This window comes from Spermophilus citellus (assembly GCF_964194105.1).
Source record: "Spermophilus citellus genome assembly, chromosome: 14".
Taxonomy (NCBI): Eukaryota; Metazoa; Chordata; class Mammalia; order Rodentia; family Sciuridae; genus Spermophilus; species Spermophilus citellus.
Window position 1 is genome coordinate 86,413,966 of NC_138194.1, and position 20,381 is coordinate 86,434,346.

Genomic DNA, 20,381 nt, shown 5'->3' on the forward strand with positions numbered 1-20,381 from the left:
TTAACTGTTGAGCTACATCCCCTAGCTTTTATATATATATATATATATATATATATATATATATATATATATATATATATAAATTTTGATTTTGAGACAGAGTCTCACTAAGTTACTTAGGGCCTCACTAAGTTCCTGAAGTTGGCTTTGAACTTGCAATCCTCCTGCCTCAGCCTCCTAAGCTGCTGGGATTATAATTATGCACAACAGTGCCTGGTTTAATCCTTTTTTTTCAAAACCCAACTACCTAAAGTATTTAAACTCTGAAAAGTGCCTGGCCACAATCTTATCTAATGGGTAGTGTTAACATTCCCATCATGTAGTTGAGAACCTGTGGTTCAGAGGTACAGAGCCAGAGCCAGGCACGTTGCTGGCTGAGACAGCTCCTCTGCTTCTCACCCCTACACTGAACTATCTCAGAAACTTCTTTTTCTAGCACCAGATGTATGATTCCCATGCAATTTCCCTTGATATTTAGATATTATGAGTCCTCAGATCTCATTTCTACATGTGCTTATTCCCAAGAACTGCCTGGTAAAGATACCTGATGTAGAACACAAAGTCCTTCTTAAAAGGCAGGAAGAGAACTGCAGACATTAAGAATACAGTCTTCCTGGAACACGCAGACGATCATCAGTCTAATAAGCCACCAGGAAAACTGCAGTAAGTGCCTGGTCCACCGCTGGGCTAATGCTCAACTGTTTCCTCTTCCAGGAGGAGCTGAGGCTTCCTGGTGCCCTTATAACTCACAGTTTCACTGGCTGCTGTCCTGCCCTTTGCAGAAGCAGAACTGACTTAGTTCTCTTTTGACACTCACCTGGTGGATAGCTGAAGGTAACTGCCTGGATGTCTATTTTACACCCCCAACAGCACAGCATTAATAGCACAATTTATTTTTAGTCCATTAAATTTGTCGGCTATTCTAAAACAATATGCCTCCAAGAAAATAAAGTTACAGATTGATCACAATGTCAACAAATAGTGGAACAATAAAACATTAGAAGAAAAGAGACCTATGTGAATAGTCTGAAGTAAAGTAAAGTAGGCCTTTCTATATGTGACATCATACCAAAGGCTATTTAAAAAAAATAATAAATTTGACTGCATAAAAATTTGGAGCCAGGTGTTGTGGTACATACCTGTTATCCCAGCAGCTTGGAAAGCTGAGTCAAGAGGATCACAAGTTTAAAGCCAGCCTTGGCAACTTAGTGAGACCCTGTCTCAAAATGAAATATTAAAAAAGGGTTGGGGAAGTGGCTCAGTGGTTAAGCACATCTGGGTTAGATCCTCTAGTCCCCCAAATAAAGACTATCTTCGAGGCAATTCCAGAACATACTAATAAAATATCGGACAGTGCAATGATTGGTTAGAACTTTCTATTCCCTGGGTAGTGAATGCAAATCACTGCATATGGCTTTTCAATCCACTTTTCAACAGCTTATGTTTTAATAGAAGGATTTATGTCTGTCTGCCATACTGCTCATTGTTGTTTCCTGCTCCCTGTTTCTCTCTCACCACGTTCTGCTTTGCTTCTCCCTGTGTTCATGGTTTATATTCTACACACATCCAGAAGTCAACATCCTACTTTTATTATATGAATGGTTACCATAAAGCACTTCCAGAAACACACAAAAAAATCTTATTTATCTAATCAAAACAAACAATTTCCAAAGTGTTTGACTATGTTTTAATAGATGATAAGAAATTTAGAGCACGGCTTTCTCTCACCCCCTCGGTGCTCCATAATACAGCCCTTAAGAGCTTATTTGGGTGCCCAAGCCACATCACTGCCGAGTGTGTATAGTTTTGTTTTGTTTTTTTTTTTCTCTTTTAAGGATCTTTTTTGTCCTTTGTGTTCAACTTTGTTTCCATAGCTACAACAATTACTACCGTCAGCTCCTGTGCTGGTCCTTAGTATTTTTATTCACCTGACCTTAAAGTTCAAGCAAAGCAGAGGGATGATACTCTGGGGATTCCTGCACTGAGGAAGAAGCTAAAATAAAGGGCTTCTACAATCCCATCCCACTCCAACGTACTTTAGAACTGCACACAGTGTATCCAGAGTGGTCATATACCACTAACATACCATATGTGTATATTTGACCTATACCCAGAGCTCTCATTCTGGATGTACTGCTGGGCTAGCCTATATATTCTTTAGACCTTGAAAATATTAACAACAACAAAAACAGTAGTAGAAGGTCCCAGAGGTATAGTTATTCAGAATTCAGACTCCATAGCCGACCCTCTGGGTTCAAATCTGACCTCTGATATTGTATGACCTTGGGCAAATCACTTAGCCTCTCTGTGCTTCAGCCTCCTCATCTGGGAAATGGGGATAAGAGTTCCTCAGAGGATTGTTCTCAGCCTTAAATGCAAGAAAACATATAAAAGCCCTTTTGAGAATGCCTCCACCCAAAGCCCCTTTTATTATGAGGTTTGTATTTGGCTGTGTTGTCTCTTCACTAGCACAGTGGTGTTTGTATTAACGTACTAAAATCTATCATTTTTCCTGCTTTCTGAACTTTCCAATTCTAAACCTCTCTTATTCTGGATAAATTGTAAATGACGACTCCGACAGATGAAAGGAGACACACTGCTTCCCTAAGTCCGGCAGGGATCTCCAAAGTCCTGCAGGGATCACAGACAAGATGGCCACAGACCCACCATGCAGGAGCACAGCCCCACCACACAGGGGCACCTCTCGGTGGCCCAGGACACTTAACTGCAGCTGTGTTGATACATATGTTGATCTGCCCAGAGCCAGGCAGCTGTTCTGATGTTCTAAATGCACTGCTGGAGACAAAGGCAGATGTTCCTATTTGGCAGACTCGTTGCAGAAACCAGCGGCACAGTGAGGAAAAATCCACCTGGGACAGACTATTCCACCTGTACTCCATCTCACCACAGGCTCCCGTGCAACCTAGTGTCCTTGCACTGCTAAAGTTCAGTGGATCAGCACCCTAAAGCGGGGGGGGGGGGGATCAGCACATGGCAGCCCACACTCTCGGGCTTCACCCAGGAACACTGTAGGGGCAGCAGGCATTTACTGAGTACTACTGTGTGCACGGTGCTACATTTTGTGTGCAGACAACAGTAACCGTTCCCCCTCCACACTCTGACAACATCATTTACATCAGAGCACGGTTCAGGGAGGTGGAAAACCCAGCAAACACATGAACAAGGAGCCGCCTCATCTGTCAGGACATGCACCTACGCATCAGCTAACATTCACAGCGACTTCATCACTGGACTTTGCAGTCATCACACTCATGACACTCTCTCCAACACGTGAATCCTGCATTGCCAGGGTGGCCTTCCCTCCCGACACATGCTGATCCTGGTGGCAGGATTGACACCAAGAGCCAAGAAAAGCAACCACCTTCACTCGGCAAAAACTGAGGTGGGTGTGGATCCTTGCCTTGGCTTCCTTCACCTCATTCCGTACGGTCTACGTCTATCCTGTCATCAGAATGGGAACTAGGCTTCATCACAGAGCCTTTCTTTGACTGATTTCAAGTGCTTAACTGAAAAACAGACCTAACAATGATCCAGCCTTCCATATTAAAACTGAGATTTAAATCCTGCATGAAAAGATGCTTCTCTAAAAATACAGACCTTGGGCTCTGGAGTCATCTAATTTAAATGGACCATGTCTATTTCCTCATGCAGTTTATTTCTGGTACCGATGTTTACCTCTTTCCTTTTCGTCATTGGGTCTTGGAACATAACCAGTGTTGCAGGCAAATGTTTTATTATTTAAGTATTGAATCAGCTTTGGATTCACCAATGTTTCAATTAGGTGGGGAGGGGGATGGGAAAGACAGGTAGAGGTCTTAGAATCCTAAGGGGAAGAGTATTTCTAAATAGTCACTTCTTAACCACTATCTGGGGAGGTCAGCGAGACTTGCGGGTACAGGATACTGAATTTGTGTTTGGACTAGAATGCAACCAATAGCCCAGGATCCCCAGGAGAGAAACTGCTGTGTCCCAGAGGGAGGTGAACAAGGTTTTGGGAAACAAGCAAAGCACAGGGACCCAGTCAATAATTAGAATCTTAAAATACAGGAAATGAGATAAAAGATGAGAATTTACGAAGTTCAAGGAAATTCTGGGGGTGGTGCTTTCTCTCTGTCTCTGCTATTTCTGTCATATGAAGAATGGAGAGACAATTATTCTTTAGGAAATGTTCTAGTTTCATACAAAAATAAAGAAAAGAACAGATTCAGGGGAAATACATAAATATTTTCTTTTTCTTATGTTACATATAATTATATCACAAACGTTTAAAATCCTGCTAAGAAAACAAATGCAATTAAGATCACACAGACACAAGATCAGCCTACTCACATTTCTTTCTAGGTGGTCAATCAGTTTGAACAGGAGAAGCGCTTTAGTTTTCATATTCTTTCTAGGCAAGAATCATTTTCAACTCCAGGGTGTAACTTGAAAGCAATGGAAAAACATGTTTAAGATGAACCAAAACTCAGCCTTATCTTCTATGAAACTTAACCTCAAATACAGAGCTTTAATTCACACCAAGCTCTCTGAGCATCTTTTCAACAGAGTTTAGTCCTACTAACTGCAGTCTTCCAAATACACTGCTCTCAGTTCTGTTGGGCAACAGCATTCAAACTGTGTTTTAGCTCTGTCCTATATCTGTCCTGTCCAGGACCCTCTGGGCAGACTCTCAGATATATAGGAGTATGTGGTTTTTTTGGTTGTTGTTGTTGTTTGTTTGTTTGTTTGTTTTTTGGCAATGATGGAGAATAAACCCTGGGCCTTGCACATTTACCTTTGAGCCTCATCTCCAGCTTTTATGTGATAATTTTATTTTTGATGCACAATCAACCAACAAATATATGAAAAAATGATGTACAATCAATCAACAAATACATGAAAAAATGTTCATCATCACTAGCAATTAGAGAAATGCAAATCAAAATCACTCTAAGATTTCATTTCACTCGAGTCAGAATGGCAGCTATTATGCATACAAACAACTATTAGTGTTGGTGAGGATGTAGGGAAAAAGGTACACTCATACACTGCTGGTAGAACTGCAAATTGGTGCAGCCATTATATAAAGCAGTATGGAGATTTCTTGGAATATTGGGAATGGAACCACCATTTGACCCAGCTATCCCACTCCTCGGTCTATACCCAAAGGACTTAAAAATAGCATACTACATCGACACAGCCACATCAATGTTTATAGCAGCACAATTCACAATAACTAAACTGTGGAACCAACCTAGATGCCCTTCAATAGATGAATGGATAAAAAAAAAGTGTGGCATATATACACAATGGAATATTACTCAGCAATAAAAGAGAATAAAATCATGGCATTTGCAGGTAAATGGAAGGAGTTAGAGAAGATAATGCTAAGTGAAGTTAGCTAATCCCAAAAAAAACAAATGATAATTTTTTTTTTAATCAGAAGGCTGATTCATAGTGGGGTAGGGAGAGGGAGCATGGGAGGAATAAACTCAGCTTTAGCATGCTGAGTTTCAAAAGCCTTCGTACATTGACGGGGACTCTCCATGAGGCAGCTAGAAGGTAGTTTTGGAACTGCAAAAGAGTTATGGAGTTGAAATTTTGTCATGCTGCACTTGTTGAAAACTCAAAGAAATAATAAGAACAAGACAACACGGATAGTCATTCTAGGTTACTCTACCACGGAGAAAAGAGCCTATTGTTTAGTGTGTGTGTGTTTTATTTATTTTTTTCCTCCTGTTCTTCCTCATGTAGTTGGGATTTTAATGAGAAAAAAAAGGGACTGGATGCAGGCCCTTAATCCAAGCGATACTCATCATTCTGCAGCCGGCTAACCACATCCTGGCCATCCTGGCTGGGGGGGCAACCCCCGGCAGGCCCTGAGTTCACTGTTGTGGGGAAGCCCTACTCTGGCCCCAGGCAGGAGAAGTCAAGATCAAAGCTCACAAGGCAAATATTGTTCTGATTAAAACCCAACTTTCTGCTTTTGATGTGAACCAACCTCTATTGTTGGTAGAAACAATGGAGGAGTGGACACTGACAGGAATTCTGAAGCCAGGGTACACTTCATTTAGAAAAGAGAAAGAGAAGATCGACTGGGGGCATGAGTAGACAGAAAGCAGAAGAAAAACTGAAAGGATGGAGAGGAAAACAAGGAAGAAAGGGTGAGAGGGAGGGAGGAGGGAGCTGAAATCAGCCCACGTCCAGGGGACATGGAAGGGACCAAGCACCATTCTTTCCAGGGCCCTGTGCTATGGAGGAACAAGCAGGACACAGCCAAAGGGGAACCTCATTCTAGTCTCATTGTGCCATCAGTTGCCCATGAGGCCCCTTTCCTTAACTTGCAGGTAAGCACTGGAAGCCCCCTTCAGCCCCCTTGAAGCTCCCTAATGTTTGTATTCCAGGCTGCTCCCACGAGGTGTGCGCTCATCCTGGACTACCACTTCCTTTGTTTCTCCAGGAGAAGGATGACTCATCTCCCACTGGGTAATGAGACGCAGGGAGGGTGTTTGAGCCACTTCCACAAAGTTGCAGCAGTGGGCCGGGTCCCAGGCCACTTCCACCGTTGCAACTACCGACATATTGTGAAATTAAGAAACACCAAAGCAGGATCACCAAAACCCCAAACCCTCCCCTATCTTCGAATGGTTATATTTCGAAAATGATTACCCTTATTCACAAGCAAAATAAAACTTCATTTGGGAACAATTTCAGGAAGCTTAACTAAAGGCCCAGTGCTAAATGACCCACCTGCTCCTCCCCTAGAAGCCTGGTCATTTCAGTATACCCAGGAGCTTAGCACATCCCTGACACATGGTGGGTAATGGAAAAGCACTTGCTAAATGAATAAATGCACACATGGATGAATAAACGGTCTCCATGTCCTTGGGCTCTGCATACTTCATTAGGAAAATAATAAGGTGGCAATATGTTCTCTGGGAAACATGCAGATTAAAGTCAGGCCCTCAAGCTGGGCAGATCCCCAGAAATAACCCCTTACCACCAGATCTAAGGGACAGCAATAAGGCTCATAACTAGAAGTAGGAATGGCACCCCAGTTTCAGCCATAAGCATCTAATACAAAACTTCAAATAGGATACATTTCTAACATTCAGCTTTTGGATGATGAAAGACAGAACTTTCTGGAAGTCAGAGACTGGGTCTTTTGAAAGAGCAATTACCATGGTTTTATTTGCTTCATACATGTTTCTGAGGGGATTAAACAAACTTTACCCTGTGCATATAAGGGGACTCAATGAATGGATAAGCATATGAAATTTGGGGAAATACCAAGAGCATGTATCATGGTATCGACCTTAGACGTATCTATTCCCCATTCAATTGAACAAGTGCTGTTGACTTCCAGGTTTTATTTTTCAGCTCATGTTTCCAGCTAGATTTACCTAATGAAGATTGTTCATGATGGTTATAGAGAGGAGATCCACATTGGAGTTACAGCGAAAAGACAAAGAAAAAGAAAAAAAAATCAGCTGCTAAATATTGATTTCAGACACTTCAAGATGGTAGGGTCCCTTCTTTGTATGTTCCACCAATGATTCCCAAAGGCCTGTGCAAGTTTGTGCTACAAATTCAGTCCCTGGGAGGAGGAAAACACAACTTGACATCTACATTTCTTACAAAATTCACAAAGAGGATTAATGAGTTAATAAGCCTTAAGTACTTTGCAAGCCACAGGTGCCTGGCAAACATTATTAGGACCACATTTTTCCTACCAAAGTGGTTCAAGCTTTGAACAGAAGGTGAAATCCCAGGAGAAATGCCTGATTCTAATACAGGAAACTAGAAGCCTATTCTCACGTAATGTCTGTTAAAGTGCCCTACATTGTCCAGTCACTGGTGGCAGGGACAGATTTAGACAATACGAAGGCAACAGCATCCCCCAAAGCACCATTGAAAGTAGTTAAAATAATAAGCAATTTCCATTAACAGTGGCATCTGCAGGAGCAGCAGAAATGCTCTGGTTAGACTCATGTTCTCCTGAACTCTGTCTCTTAAGTCTAAAACTTACGTACCTGGTCTGAAAACTACAGCTCTGCTAATGTCCCACCGTTAATGTCAGCCACATCCGGACTCCATGTGTGCCTACAAATGTGGCCCCAAACTGCAATAACTGCATTCATTTGATACAACTCAGGTGGGTTCTGAGACTCTGGTTAGCAGAGAAAATACAGTTATTAGGCTCACTTTAAGCTTAGCTTTGTCACCTTCCTGTCCCCAGGAACATTTCTTCATGGCTCTTTATTTACTCTCAAATAAAAAAATAATGTGAAATGGTTAGGCAGCTAAAAATTTCCTGAATGATGTCTCCTACCCCATAAAGTGATTTTATACTTATTTTGCAACCGAGGTTGCCTCAAACTCTAAAACAACCAGTCACCAAAAAATGAAAAAAAAAAAAAACCACAAAACTTCAGATGTTTTTAAGAAGGCAATGACCTCTAAATCAGGAGTCCTGACCCCTCATTTCATCGGTGTTCTAACGTTTCATTTTCAGAACAAAAGGATTCACCCAACAGAGTTGCAAAGAGTAGATTTAAGGATTAGAGAATGGAGGAGGGGAAATATTTGTGGCTATTGAATTGCAGAAAAATACAGTGAGTTTCTAAATCAGTGGTGGCGGAACTCCATCCTGAGCTCATTTCTTGGGCATGCCAGGTCTGCGCTAGTCAGGGAGCCCTCATCGCCATTCAGAGACCCTATTGCTGTGAATACCCAACGCACACATAAATAACCATGACATGTATTAATGGCCACATTGTAGCATGAATAAAATGCCCCAGAACCACAGATTGAAAAGAAATTGATTGAGATTGGCATGGTCATGAAAACCTTAATGACAACAACATATTGATTCTATTTCAGAAGGAGGCAGATAGCTTTCCTGGCAGCACGAGACATGTATATGTTGGGTGCTCAAGGCCTATTGAGTATTCACTCATTCATCTACTCTAAGATTGGCTTATTCATTCTTCATCTATTCACCAGGCTGCTATGCACTCCAGGCACCATGTGGACCCTGGGTATATGAGGAATGCCCAATGGGGACAGTTTGAAAAGTGGTGGGTGTCAGGTTCTGAAGTTCTGGTGGTATTCCTATAGTTTTCAGGGTTCTAATCAAGGATTTTCAAACAGGTGAATAACATAATAATGATTTCATTAAGTAAGATAGTTCTGAACAAATATAAAAATTTAAAATGTAGGATGAAAGAAGCTGATGACTGAGAATTGAGAAGATCTTCCTATAGTCTAGAAACAGAATGATATGATCTGGCTGGGATCTGGGCAGGAGGCCTGGGGAAATGACATGGATTTGAAAACCATGGGTAAAATGAAAAGAATTCTGGAAAGAGGCTGTGGACAGAGGCAGAGCTTGGTTTTCTGGCCTGGTTGAGTGGACAGAGCATGGGTGTGTTATTCTGTTTGAGTCCCTGGGAGGAGAGAAGCTAAACTGGAGGGACAAATGATTTGGGTTTTGCAGCATGTCAAGTTTGAGAAAGTTTGGTGTCATGCCTGCAGGAACATCTGGGCAAGCCTGAAGTTCAGGACAGATGCAAGGGCTGGAGAAAGAGATTTAGAATTGTCTGCAAGGAAATGACATCTGGAACTCTGAAAACAGAAGGTAAGACATTTTATTGAAACCCTATTAAAGAAACCCTATTAAAGAAACCCTATTAAAGACCTGCCCCGGAGCAGGATAATCAGGAAAGAGTGCTCTGACAAGCCAGCCAGGCAAGAGGGAGTTTCCAGAAAGAACATGGGTAAGTGGCAAATGTTTGCAAAACAGAACCCCTGCTACATTTTTTTCCTAACCCTACCAACAAATTTGCTTATCAACACATCCTTTAATGAGTCTTTTTCAGCTAGATCTTAAACATTCATCTGTGAAATTCTGTTGAAATCAAGGTTTTTTCTCTCCTTTTTGGTGACACTTCCTCTCATGACCAAGAGCTGGAGATGAGCAGGGGATGAGTCAGAGGATTCGATGGGGCTTGAAGGAACCCAAAGTGGCCAATATGAGAACTTATGTAAAATATATTTTCTTGCCATCATGGATGGTAAAGAGGTTTTTCTAAGTGATAAGTCAAAGTCATTTATGTAATAGCTTTTCTGGAATAATGGGAATTACAGAAGGCTGTGTTTCCAAGAAACAGTAAAGGTTGCTTCAATTCTCTTCTTTCTCTCATCTGCCTTCCTCTTTGAGTAACCAGTAGGAAATTTCTAGAAAGGGAAAGCTGCAACATCAAAGCAAACCAATGCCACAAATGCCCATCAGTTGACTTCTTTGTATCAGTTTAGTTAGTGATAAGTTAAGATCAAAGAAGCAGGGACCACCTTCCTGGGTTGCCATCTCTCAATAAGTAGATTTTTAAAATTAATTAGCTATCAGACATTTTTCTCTTTTTATGAAAGCAACATATGATATATTAAGTTCAGCTTTTGTTTTATTTTCATTAAAATAAATATGCTCAGACCAAAAAAATATAAGAGTAAAAACATGACAACTCAGGTCCAATTTGAATTTGAGTCATTAACCAAACTCCTGCCAGTGCTGTGTCCTGCCCCATGGAAACCATCTAACCCTGGTTTACCTTTGACTGAAGCTACAGCTCTTTGCTTGAATTAGATCCACAGTGAGCCAAACTCTGAAGCAGGCCCGCTGACCTACAGGCCATCAGGAACGTGTGCTGAATCAGTGCTTCTTTGCTTTACAAGGAGCAAGTGGTGGCGAGTAAGGAGATAATGTCTAGAGCTGATCATCAAGGAAATGTAGCATAAGCACATTATTAAGTTAGGGTGGTAACCGCGGAAAGAGCTAAATATGGAAACTGTTAACCGTGGTTTCCTCTGGGAAGTGCACTGGGGGTTGAGGAGGGTGGAGATGGCTAAAGTCAGAGACTGTGTTTTGCACTAGAAGATGTTCTGTACTTTGAATTAAAAATAAAACAAAACATTTTTACTTGGATAATATAAAGCATTAAAAAAACGTGAAATGTTATTATTGCATGTATGCTTACTTATGCTTATTGTAATATCAATATCAAAAATCCAATTTACTTAAAATATGTTTTGAAGTGAATTATCTAAACTATATGAAGCTGGTAGTTTTCTTACTTTTGAAATTAGACTCACAGAGTCACAAAAAGATACACTGTCTTCTATTTTACAGATTAAAAGGTCAATTGCAAATTTAAGGGAGCTAGCCAAGGCCAGGGATCAAGAATCCAGCCTCTATATGTGCTTTGTCTGTATCCCTTGGCCTGCCTCTGTGTACTTCATAAAACAGAATGGAAACCTTCTTACAAAGGCATGTTCAGTTAGTGCTCTGGATCCTTCTGAACTAGCATTATCACAGTTCAGCCTTACTAGACATTAAAAATGTCCAACATTTAAGAGAAGCGCAAGGAAAGTTCCAGGAGCTGGGTATGGAGTTGGAATTTGCAAAATGAAAGTCTGCTTCCTGGTGGGGAGTGGCCCTAGCCTCCTGCATGGCTATACCACTCATGCAACTACTTAGGCAGGTGTATTGTCTGCTAAGGCTGTCAAATCAAGTATCACAAACTGAGTGGCTCAAACAGGAGAAATTTCTTGTCTCATTGTTTTGGAGACCAGAAGTGCAAAATGAAGGTGTCGGCAGAGTGGGTTCCCTCAAAGGATCTATGAAGGAATGTCTCTGGCTTCTGCATGGCTCACTTCTCAGTGGCCATCTTCTCCCTGTGTCTCTTCACAAGGTCTTCCTTTCATGCATTTCTGAATGTCCAAATTTTCCCTTTCAATAAGGATATCAGTAATATAGTTTAGGGGCTTTGTCCACTCTAGAATGACATTATCTTAACTAATGATGTCTGTAATGATCTTATTTCCAAATAAGGTCATCTTTTGAGAGACTGGGGGTTAGGATTTCACTATAGCAACTTTGGGGGAACACAGTTCAATCTATAACACTTTGGAGATAACCGAATCCTTCAGGCCTTCCCTCTAACATTTATAGCATTTACTGGAAATTTTCTTCTTCTGGGAATGCATCGCATTAAAAGTTAAGATCAATTGGAAAGTAAGATTTATTAGTTAAAAATTCACTTCACATTTGCTTATTTTGAAAGCCTGTCTTAAATAAAGCAGAGAATGTTAACCACAGCTTTATGTTCTTTAAATGAATAGACACTCTGGAATGTTTTAGGATCAAAGGGAGTAATAATTTCAATTATGAATAAGTATGTAGGTACATAAACTTACATACCTATAATATTGTGGTGTACATGCATGCACATGTCATGTTATGCTATAAACATAACAAATACTATATGACAGCACCCCCATCCAATAATGTAAACGCACTCACCTAATACATACTAAAACACACTCATGGCGACGTGTCACGTTTTAAGAGGTTTTTTTTCAATTATAACTGTACAGCTGAATGAAGTCTGAGCGTCTCAGAGTGGGAAAATACACATAAAACTTTAAAATCCAATTTACTTTTTCATTCGACTATGATATTTACCTTTTGCTTTTCACTCAGAAAGAAAAACAAGGGTAACAGGTTCCCTTTGATCTTCAGTCAACTCTCCCTGTGTGCAGGCCTCTACGGCAAGGGCATCACTTTTCACAGGAAGTTTAAAAAGGGAAGGATCTCCTCTTATCAGGCCTGATTAATTGTTCTATAATATGTAATTCTAAATTAATCTAGAAAGATTTTGCAAATATGTTTTAGCCGTCTTGGCTGGACTATGCAAGGTTAACTTTGAACACCAGTTCTGCCAGCAAACTAATAGAGTAGCAAATATGTTTTGAAGTGAATTATCTAAACTACATGAAGCTGATAGTTTTCCAGGCATGCCTACCTACTTCTCATTCCCCGTTGCTCTGTTTTCACTGACTCATTTCACTCACACATCTTTCATGGCGTCATTCAATAATCATAGGCAAAATCCAACCTAAAAGTGGGTTGCTTTCCTTAAATGTATACAGTTTGGAAGTAGGATGCATTTTTAAAAAGTAATAATACACATGTAGTCTCATTTAGTGCATATTTAATCATAATGAGATAGCGAGAAAAATTATGGCAAAACATAAGTATGTTTCCTTATTAAAAAAAATATAAAGATAACATTTTCTCTTCTCTTCAATCTTTTTTAAAAAAATATTCCATCCTCCTTCAACTTGCCCTAACAGAGGCTTGTCTTTCCCCTCAAAATACCACTTCATATTCCTTTTAAGCCATTCCAATTCTGGTCCCCACTTCAACCTCTTACCAATTTCAAGGGCAAAGGAGAATAAGCAGCAACTCTTTGCTTCTGACTGCCCCTTCCAGACACTTGATTCTCATCACTCTCTTAAAGAACTCTGTTCTGCAAGCTACTCCAAGGAATGGCAGGTCTTGCCCAGGAACCCCTTCTCAGAGCGTGTGCCCAGGATGCTGGCTGAGTGGGCATCTGGCTGACTTCCCAAACTCAGTTCTCTGTAGGAAAGAAGAGATGCCTGATCCTAGCCACACCAGTCAGATCCCATCTTTCTCTGCAATTTGGAATTAGAATACCCTTGATGTAGAATGTGTCGAAAATGGTGTGAAAATAGCAGTGGAAGAAGAAATCCATACATTTGTACTCCCGTTCATTCATTCATTGTTTCACTCATTGTTCATGCAAGATAAACCATCAGCTGCTGGCCAGAAGGTAATTAGAATTATCTAGCTGAAAAAGCAAAGTGTCCACGTGGGAAGATGGAAAAGTAGTTTCAGGCTAAAGGTGTAGCAGGTTCTGATGGCAGATCAAAGGTTTTGGTTTTATCTTTCAGTTAAAATGAAAAGGTAGCCAGCTTTATAGAACCAATCCATATCAATGTTCCCCTGCTTTTCCATCACTGTCCTTTCAAGACTCATAATTTGAATGTGACCACCATGGACTGAAATATCATTCCAATCCACCATTTTTGTTACTAGGATTGAACTGTCTGTGATACCACCATTATCCCTGACTTTAACAGGAGGCAGATGAAGGGAAGAATACAGAATGTGGCCTCTCTGTAAGTCTGTTTTTCCAGGTGGATTTTAAGTGCCTTGAGGACTGGTACTGGTACTTTGTCAATGTTTTTATCTCTAGATCTCTGTACACAGAAGATGCTCAGTCCACATATGTAGACCAGAAAGGAATGGGAAACATTCATCCTGAGCTTGGAGATGGAACTGGGGTTGAACGTGATTTTAAAGAACATACATACACACATATTCCTTAGGATATCTGAAGGAATACCTTGCTGGGCATGCAGAGTGAGTCTGGGAAATGTGCTTTCTTTGGCATAAGGAGAAGGCAGGAGAAAAAGAAGTGGAAAGAGAGCCAAATACTTTCAAAGAACAACATTATGTCCTCAGGAAAGAGCGATTTAACGATATGCAACACACCTGTGCTTGCCCAACGGCACAGTGATTAAGAAATGTTGTTATCGCCTTCAAAAGCAAGTTTTCTGAAACATTAAATATGATAACCTCCTGGTGAATTTTTCCACAGCACTGCAGTAACCACTTCTAATCATACAGCTCAAAAGATAAGGCAAGTGGAGATCTAACAGTACACAGGCTGCCCATGAAGAAATACTGTTCTCAAATGTAATCTATCAGGACATAATCTATTAACCGTTCCACTCAAGGGACCAACTCCAGTTCAAAACCTTTCTTTCTTCCAGGGAACTGGGTGTCTGGAATTACAAACACTAGGGTAAGAAGTTGTGCAACTATGAGTCAACCTATTTAGCGTCAAACCCTACATTGTTTTAACTAGGCAAATGCAGGTTTTTCTGAGATGGTTTTACAAATCTTTCTTACAAGATTCTAGAACACATTAACAACTCAATAATTAATCTGAATTTTAAAATGCTGCTTCCAAAGAAAACAACAACAAAAAATCATTAGTTTTTAAAAATCTTCATAGCTTTGCTATTTGAACCACATGAAAGAGCTTTTTAGACGTGTGACTAGCTCACAGTGTCTTTCTCAATGATGAATACATGCTTCAACTTATTTTTAATATAGGTCAAGTGTGATCATTGTTTTATGCTGTGGAAGGGAAAAAAATCTGCAAATGGTTTAGTTATGACAATAATAGGGTGATTCCAGGAAATTAAGCTTCCTTTTCACATAGCTCCCTTCTTCTTTGTGAATCAAACCGGAAGGATGAGCAAAGAGGTGGTGAATTTAGTATTAAGAAGGTGAACTTTATGACCACTCAGTAGAAAACTGGAAAGACATCAAAAAGTCCCTTAGACCATACGGTATCCTGAAGCATGGCATAACTTGATAACTGAGAGTGGAATTGATGAAATTTTTTTAAAAAAACAATCATTCCCTTTTTAAACCTCCCCCATCACTATTCCAGCCCCCATAAGCCCAGGTTTTTCTCATGTCTTCACCTAGAAAACTCAGAGAATAGAAAACCCAGAAGGTAAGTCCCTTCTTTCATATGGACTAATCAGAGCATCAACTTAAAGAAGACCACTCACTCCTTCATTCATCCATTCAACAAGTATTTATTAGTGCACACTAAATTCCAGGTACTAGAGAATATAACTGTAAACAGGAGGAGGCATACAAGAAGCCAATTAATAGCATATGAGTGTTATATACATACTACAGTACATCAAAATATGTAGTTTAAGGTTCTAGAAAGAAGGCAAGGTAAAGATAGAGAGAGATTGCTGTTAATGACCATCTTGTTAGTTTTACAACTACAATATCAACATGGCAATTTGTGAAGTTTCAGTTGATAACTCCTTTGGGCTATGAGGATTAAGACTTCAACATATGAATATCAGGGCAACAAATTCTACCTATAGTAAGAGTAAAATATGTGAAAGTAGGAGGAGAGCCAACAATCTGTAAAACAGGTCTGGGTATGAAAACTGAAACAGAGTGCCCATGAAGTGGGATGCTCCTGGCACCTGGGATCTTCCCTGGGGAGTCTAACATTTCCAACCTGGTGGGAGAGGACTCCAGAGGGATTTAAATTAAAACCACTCTGTATGGGAAGCACGCTGAGTTTACACAGCACTGAAACGGGCACTGACCAGCAAGAATGGGCTATTCTGCATCCACTGCAGGCCCAGGCTCTGCACGACAATATTCCTTACTGTGCTGGCTTTCAGGGTTCCTCTCTGCATGTCTGTATGGCATTTACTATTTGTAGCAATAATTTAGCAAAGCTGCAAATAGTGTTCTATGCATTTTGTATGTCTGATCTGTCTCTACAACTTTTTCAGACAAACTTTCCATTTTCCCAAAGTAAATTTTACAATATATGTGCACAAATATAGAGCTTCATATCTTAAGAAGAGAAGGAGGAGGAGGAGGAGGAGGAGGAGGAGGAGGAGGAGGAGGAGGAGAAAGTAAATAGCTGAGGATGGAATTTTACAGACTATTTATTTATTGAGATTCCATTTAAAAAATGTTTTCTTTCAGATATTTCTTCCAGTCTTACTGGGCATTTTCTGAAGGATACACAACTTAACTCAGGACTTGGAATAACTATATAAAGTTGCATTAGTTTTCCTCTGATACACATGAATAAAAATCACCATAAGTGAAACAGGAGCTCCAGTCACATCATAGATGAGGCAAAGATAAATTTGTGTAGAGTATCTTTACTGGAAAAATGAGAACTACGGATTCTGTGACACAGTTATAATTTGAAATAAAATACAAATAAAACATACTTATATTTTAAATAAAATAAAATACAAATAAAAGTTTTACATGTTTAAAATATTTTGAAACCAGGACATCCATATCAACACTCTGGTTTTCTAGTTTATAAATAAGGATCAGAGTGCACACTATTAAAACTCAGGGCAGAGGCCAGTCTTGGCCAGTAAACTTCTGAGTGTCAGAAGTGTGCTACATCAATAGCAGAGTTTTCACTAACACCAGTAGATTTTATCTCTATGACTGGAGTTGATAGTACTCACTGCCACATACACTCAAATTTATCAAAGAATGTCCCATTGGCATAGCCAATTCAAATGTTTTTAAAAGATCCACCTGGAGGTGTAGCTCTGGTGGAGTGTGTATTTAACTTTACTCTAGGCTTTTAATTTAACACCTAGTACAAAAAAAATAAAATAAAATAAAATAAATAAGGATAGGGATAGTGCACCCAACTTTGTTAATCAGGTTCCCTTTCAACCAGGGGTTGATATAATGAAAGCCCATGGTCTAAAGACATTCTTGAGTAGTTGTTGACCCAAAGCTATGTAAATTATTTTATAGTCAGTAAATCTCGCTAACCAAATCCACTTATTTCTTACTTTTGTCCAAACCTGGCTATGTTAAGGCCATTGCTAATAACCAACAATTACCAATGGGTAATTCATTCTGTTGATTTCACTGAAGTGTTAAATATAAAACCTGACTGACTCCTTCTCTAAGAAGCTTACAGTCAAGTGCAAAATGACAAATAGATCATATTAACAGCAAACCCACTGGGAATTTGATATGTTAGATACTACACTAAATTCTGTATCAGTGCTTGTTTTGGCTATTAAATAGTTTAGGGCTGGGGATATAACTCAGTTGGTAGAGTGCTTGCCTTGCTTGCATAAGGCCCTGGGTTCAATCCCCAGCACCACAAAAATAAATAAATAAAATTTTATTTAACAAAAAGTTTAATAATAAAAATATACATGACCCGATTTTTATGTCATAGTTAAACAGGTGGAGAAGGGACAAAGATTTCTCTGCTGAACAACCATTATTTATACTTGTTCCAAGGCTTCTAACATGAAGATACTATTTCCTTGCATTACCACCATTCCAATACTGTTCTGTTGCATACTAGTTGCCATCTCCACACATTCATCTATCATAAAATTCATAAAGGGGTCAAATCTCCGCAATATTCCTTGGACATGTCTTCCACCATTTAAAGAAAGTGCTTTTGTTCCCCTGTGTTATCAATGAGAAAATGGAGGCCTGCATAGGTGAGCCAAAGGTACAAGTTTCCAAAGCAAGTTTGTCTACTCTGCTCCATGTGTAGCTTTTGACTGTCACTTTGTGACTTAACGGTTCCCCTGTGGACATGTAATGGGAATAGTACCAGCAAAAGAGAGAGATACTGTTAATGTCTATGTGTGCTCCAAAATCCAAATCAAGACAAATCAAACCACAAGAGACAGGGACTCTAGGCAAAAGAGAAAAGGAATCACAGTATGTGGCAACAAGTACTGTAAGTTGCCCATCTTGGATCAGACCTGCTCATGCCCACTAACAACAGGTCTCAGCACTCTTCACTGTTCCACAGTCAGTGTTTGACCACATCACAGCCAGTTTGGGCCAATGGTTCTCAGGCCTGAGCATACACTGGAATAACTGGGAAAGATTAGCTCCTAATGCCCTAAATGAATCCAAGACTAACTAAAACCAGGATCTCTTGGGGAAGGATTCATCATGAGGGTTTTTTTTTAATATTTAGTTTTTAGTTTTCAGTGGACACAACATTTTTATTTTATTTTTTATGTGGTGCTGAGGATCGAACCCAGAGCCCCGCGCATGCCAGGCGAGCACGCTATGGCTTGAGCCACATCCCCAGCCCCATCATGAGGGTTTTTAAAGCTTCCCAAGGTGTGGCCAACTTTGGGAACCAGTGCTATAGGCTATACACCAGTGTCTCTCAATGGGGGCTCTTTTGTCCCCCAGAGGACATTTGGCAGAGTCCGGAAACACTTTTTTTGATTACAACTCGAGGAAAAGATGGTACTTGCAGCTGGAATCCAAGATTCTACTCTACATCCTACTATGCAAAGGATTCCCCTTATCCCCAACAAAGAGTTACTGGCCCCAAATGTCAAGAGTGCTGAGGTTGAGGAACTTTGAAGTACACAATGCTCCTGTTATGGTTTAGGTATGAGGTGTTCCCCAAAAGCTCATGTGTAAGAAACTCCAAGAATCTTCAGAGGTGAAGTGATTAGATTATGAAAGTTGTAACCTAATCAGTGTATCAATCCACACACGGATTAACTTGGTGGTAACTGTAGGCGAATGGGGAGTGGTGGGAGGCGTGGAGGCATGGCTTTGGGGTTTATATTTTGTCCCTGGTGAGCAGAGTGAGCTGTCTTTCTGCTCACCAGGGAGCCATGTTCTCCTGGTGGCAATGTTTTGAGCTGCTTTCCTCCACCATGCCCTCCTACTGTGATGTGTTGCCTAACCTTGGGCCCAGAGTAATGGAGTCAGTCACCTCTGGACTGAGACATCTGGAACTGAGCACCAAATAAACTTTTCTTCCTCTGATTGTTCTTGTCAGGTCTTTTGGTCACAGATATGAAAAAGCTGTTGAAAACAAACTCCCTCAGTACTCTCTACACTCATAAGAACTGTTCAATAACTATCAACAAGATCTGAATGATTCTCCGCTGGCTAAAAATTCAAAAAAAATTAAGAAGCTGATAAAGGTGGCTCGAATTATTGCCTTGCAAAATTTCCCAAGGATAATATACTCAATCTTGCTCTGAACCAAATTTTTACAACAGATTGAAATGAAAACATGTTTAGCACTGTGCACCATACCTCTTTAACCACAATTTCCTCTAACCACTTTTAGATTGAGAAATGTGATTATGACGAAGCCTTAAGTTATATGTTACTTCCTCTGTGCGCAGTTCTACATGCAGAAGCTGGTCGACAGGGAATAACTGTACTTCTCTGCCTGAGGACATCATTTAGTTGGTAGTGCACATGACCCTCACTGAGATGCTAGCCAGAAGTATCACAAACTTAATGTCCCGGAAGCATCTCTTAATGAAAAGATGGATGGATAGTTGGTTAGTAAGGTGTACCTGGGTTCCATAGCCTTCCATTGGGATATGCTGAGTTCTAGAGAGATTGAGTGGGGCTCATAGTGGGGCCTTCAATATGAGCTCATTCCCTTCACTGTCTGATGTCCTCATTCCATTCCAGTGTTTCCTTGAATTATATCTCAAATAAACTTCTGGCACTTAGATCCTCAACACAAACTCTGACTCTTAGGGTGTACAAAGATGAAACAAATCTCCAAGGAGATGAAATCATCAGATAAGCATAGCACACTCAAGAATGAAGAAGAGAGAAAAGAACTTGGGGATGCCTGAGTCAATACTAGTGCAAACAAAGAATCTTCAAAAGCTATTTGTAACATGCTCAGGAGACAAGAAAAGATAGGGCATCCACAAAGCAACGAGAGGATGCTATATTAAAAAGGAGCAATGAGAGAACAAAGAAAGTAGTTTTGAAACTCAGAGATCTGTATGATAGATGAAATGGAAAAAAATTCAAGGCAAAAGTGATAGATAGAAATATAGTAATTCTCCATAGGGGGAAAAAAGAGAGCAAAAATAAAAACAGA

At 40.1% G+C, this 20,381-nt stretch overlaps 2 protein-coding genes across 3 annotated transcripts in view; both read right to left on the reverse strand.

Annotated features, from left to right (window-relative positions):
- Positions 1–20,381, reverse strand: part of SNTB1 (syntrophin beta 1) — a 226,776-nt gene that overhangs the window by 193,249 nt on the left and 13,146 nt on the right. The gene's annotated exons all lie outside the window — the stretch shown is intronic.
- LOC308633185 (small nuclear ribonucleoprotein G-like) lies at positions 17,761–19,181 on the reverse strand (the record flags this gene model as incomplete). Its single annotated transcript, XM_081265731.1, has 2 exons — positions 17,761–17,950; positions 19,129–19,181. The coding sequence occupies 2 exons, from the start codon at positions 19,179–19,181 to the stop codon at positions 17,761–17,763; spliced, it is 243 nt and encodes an 80-aa protein (XP_081121857.1).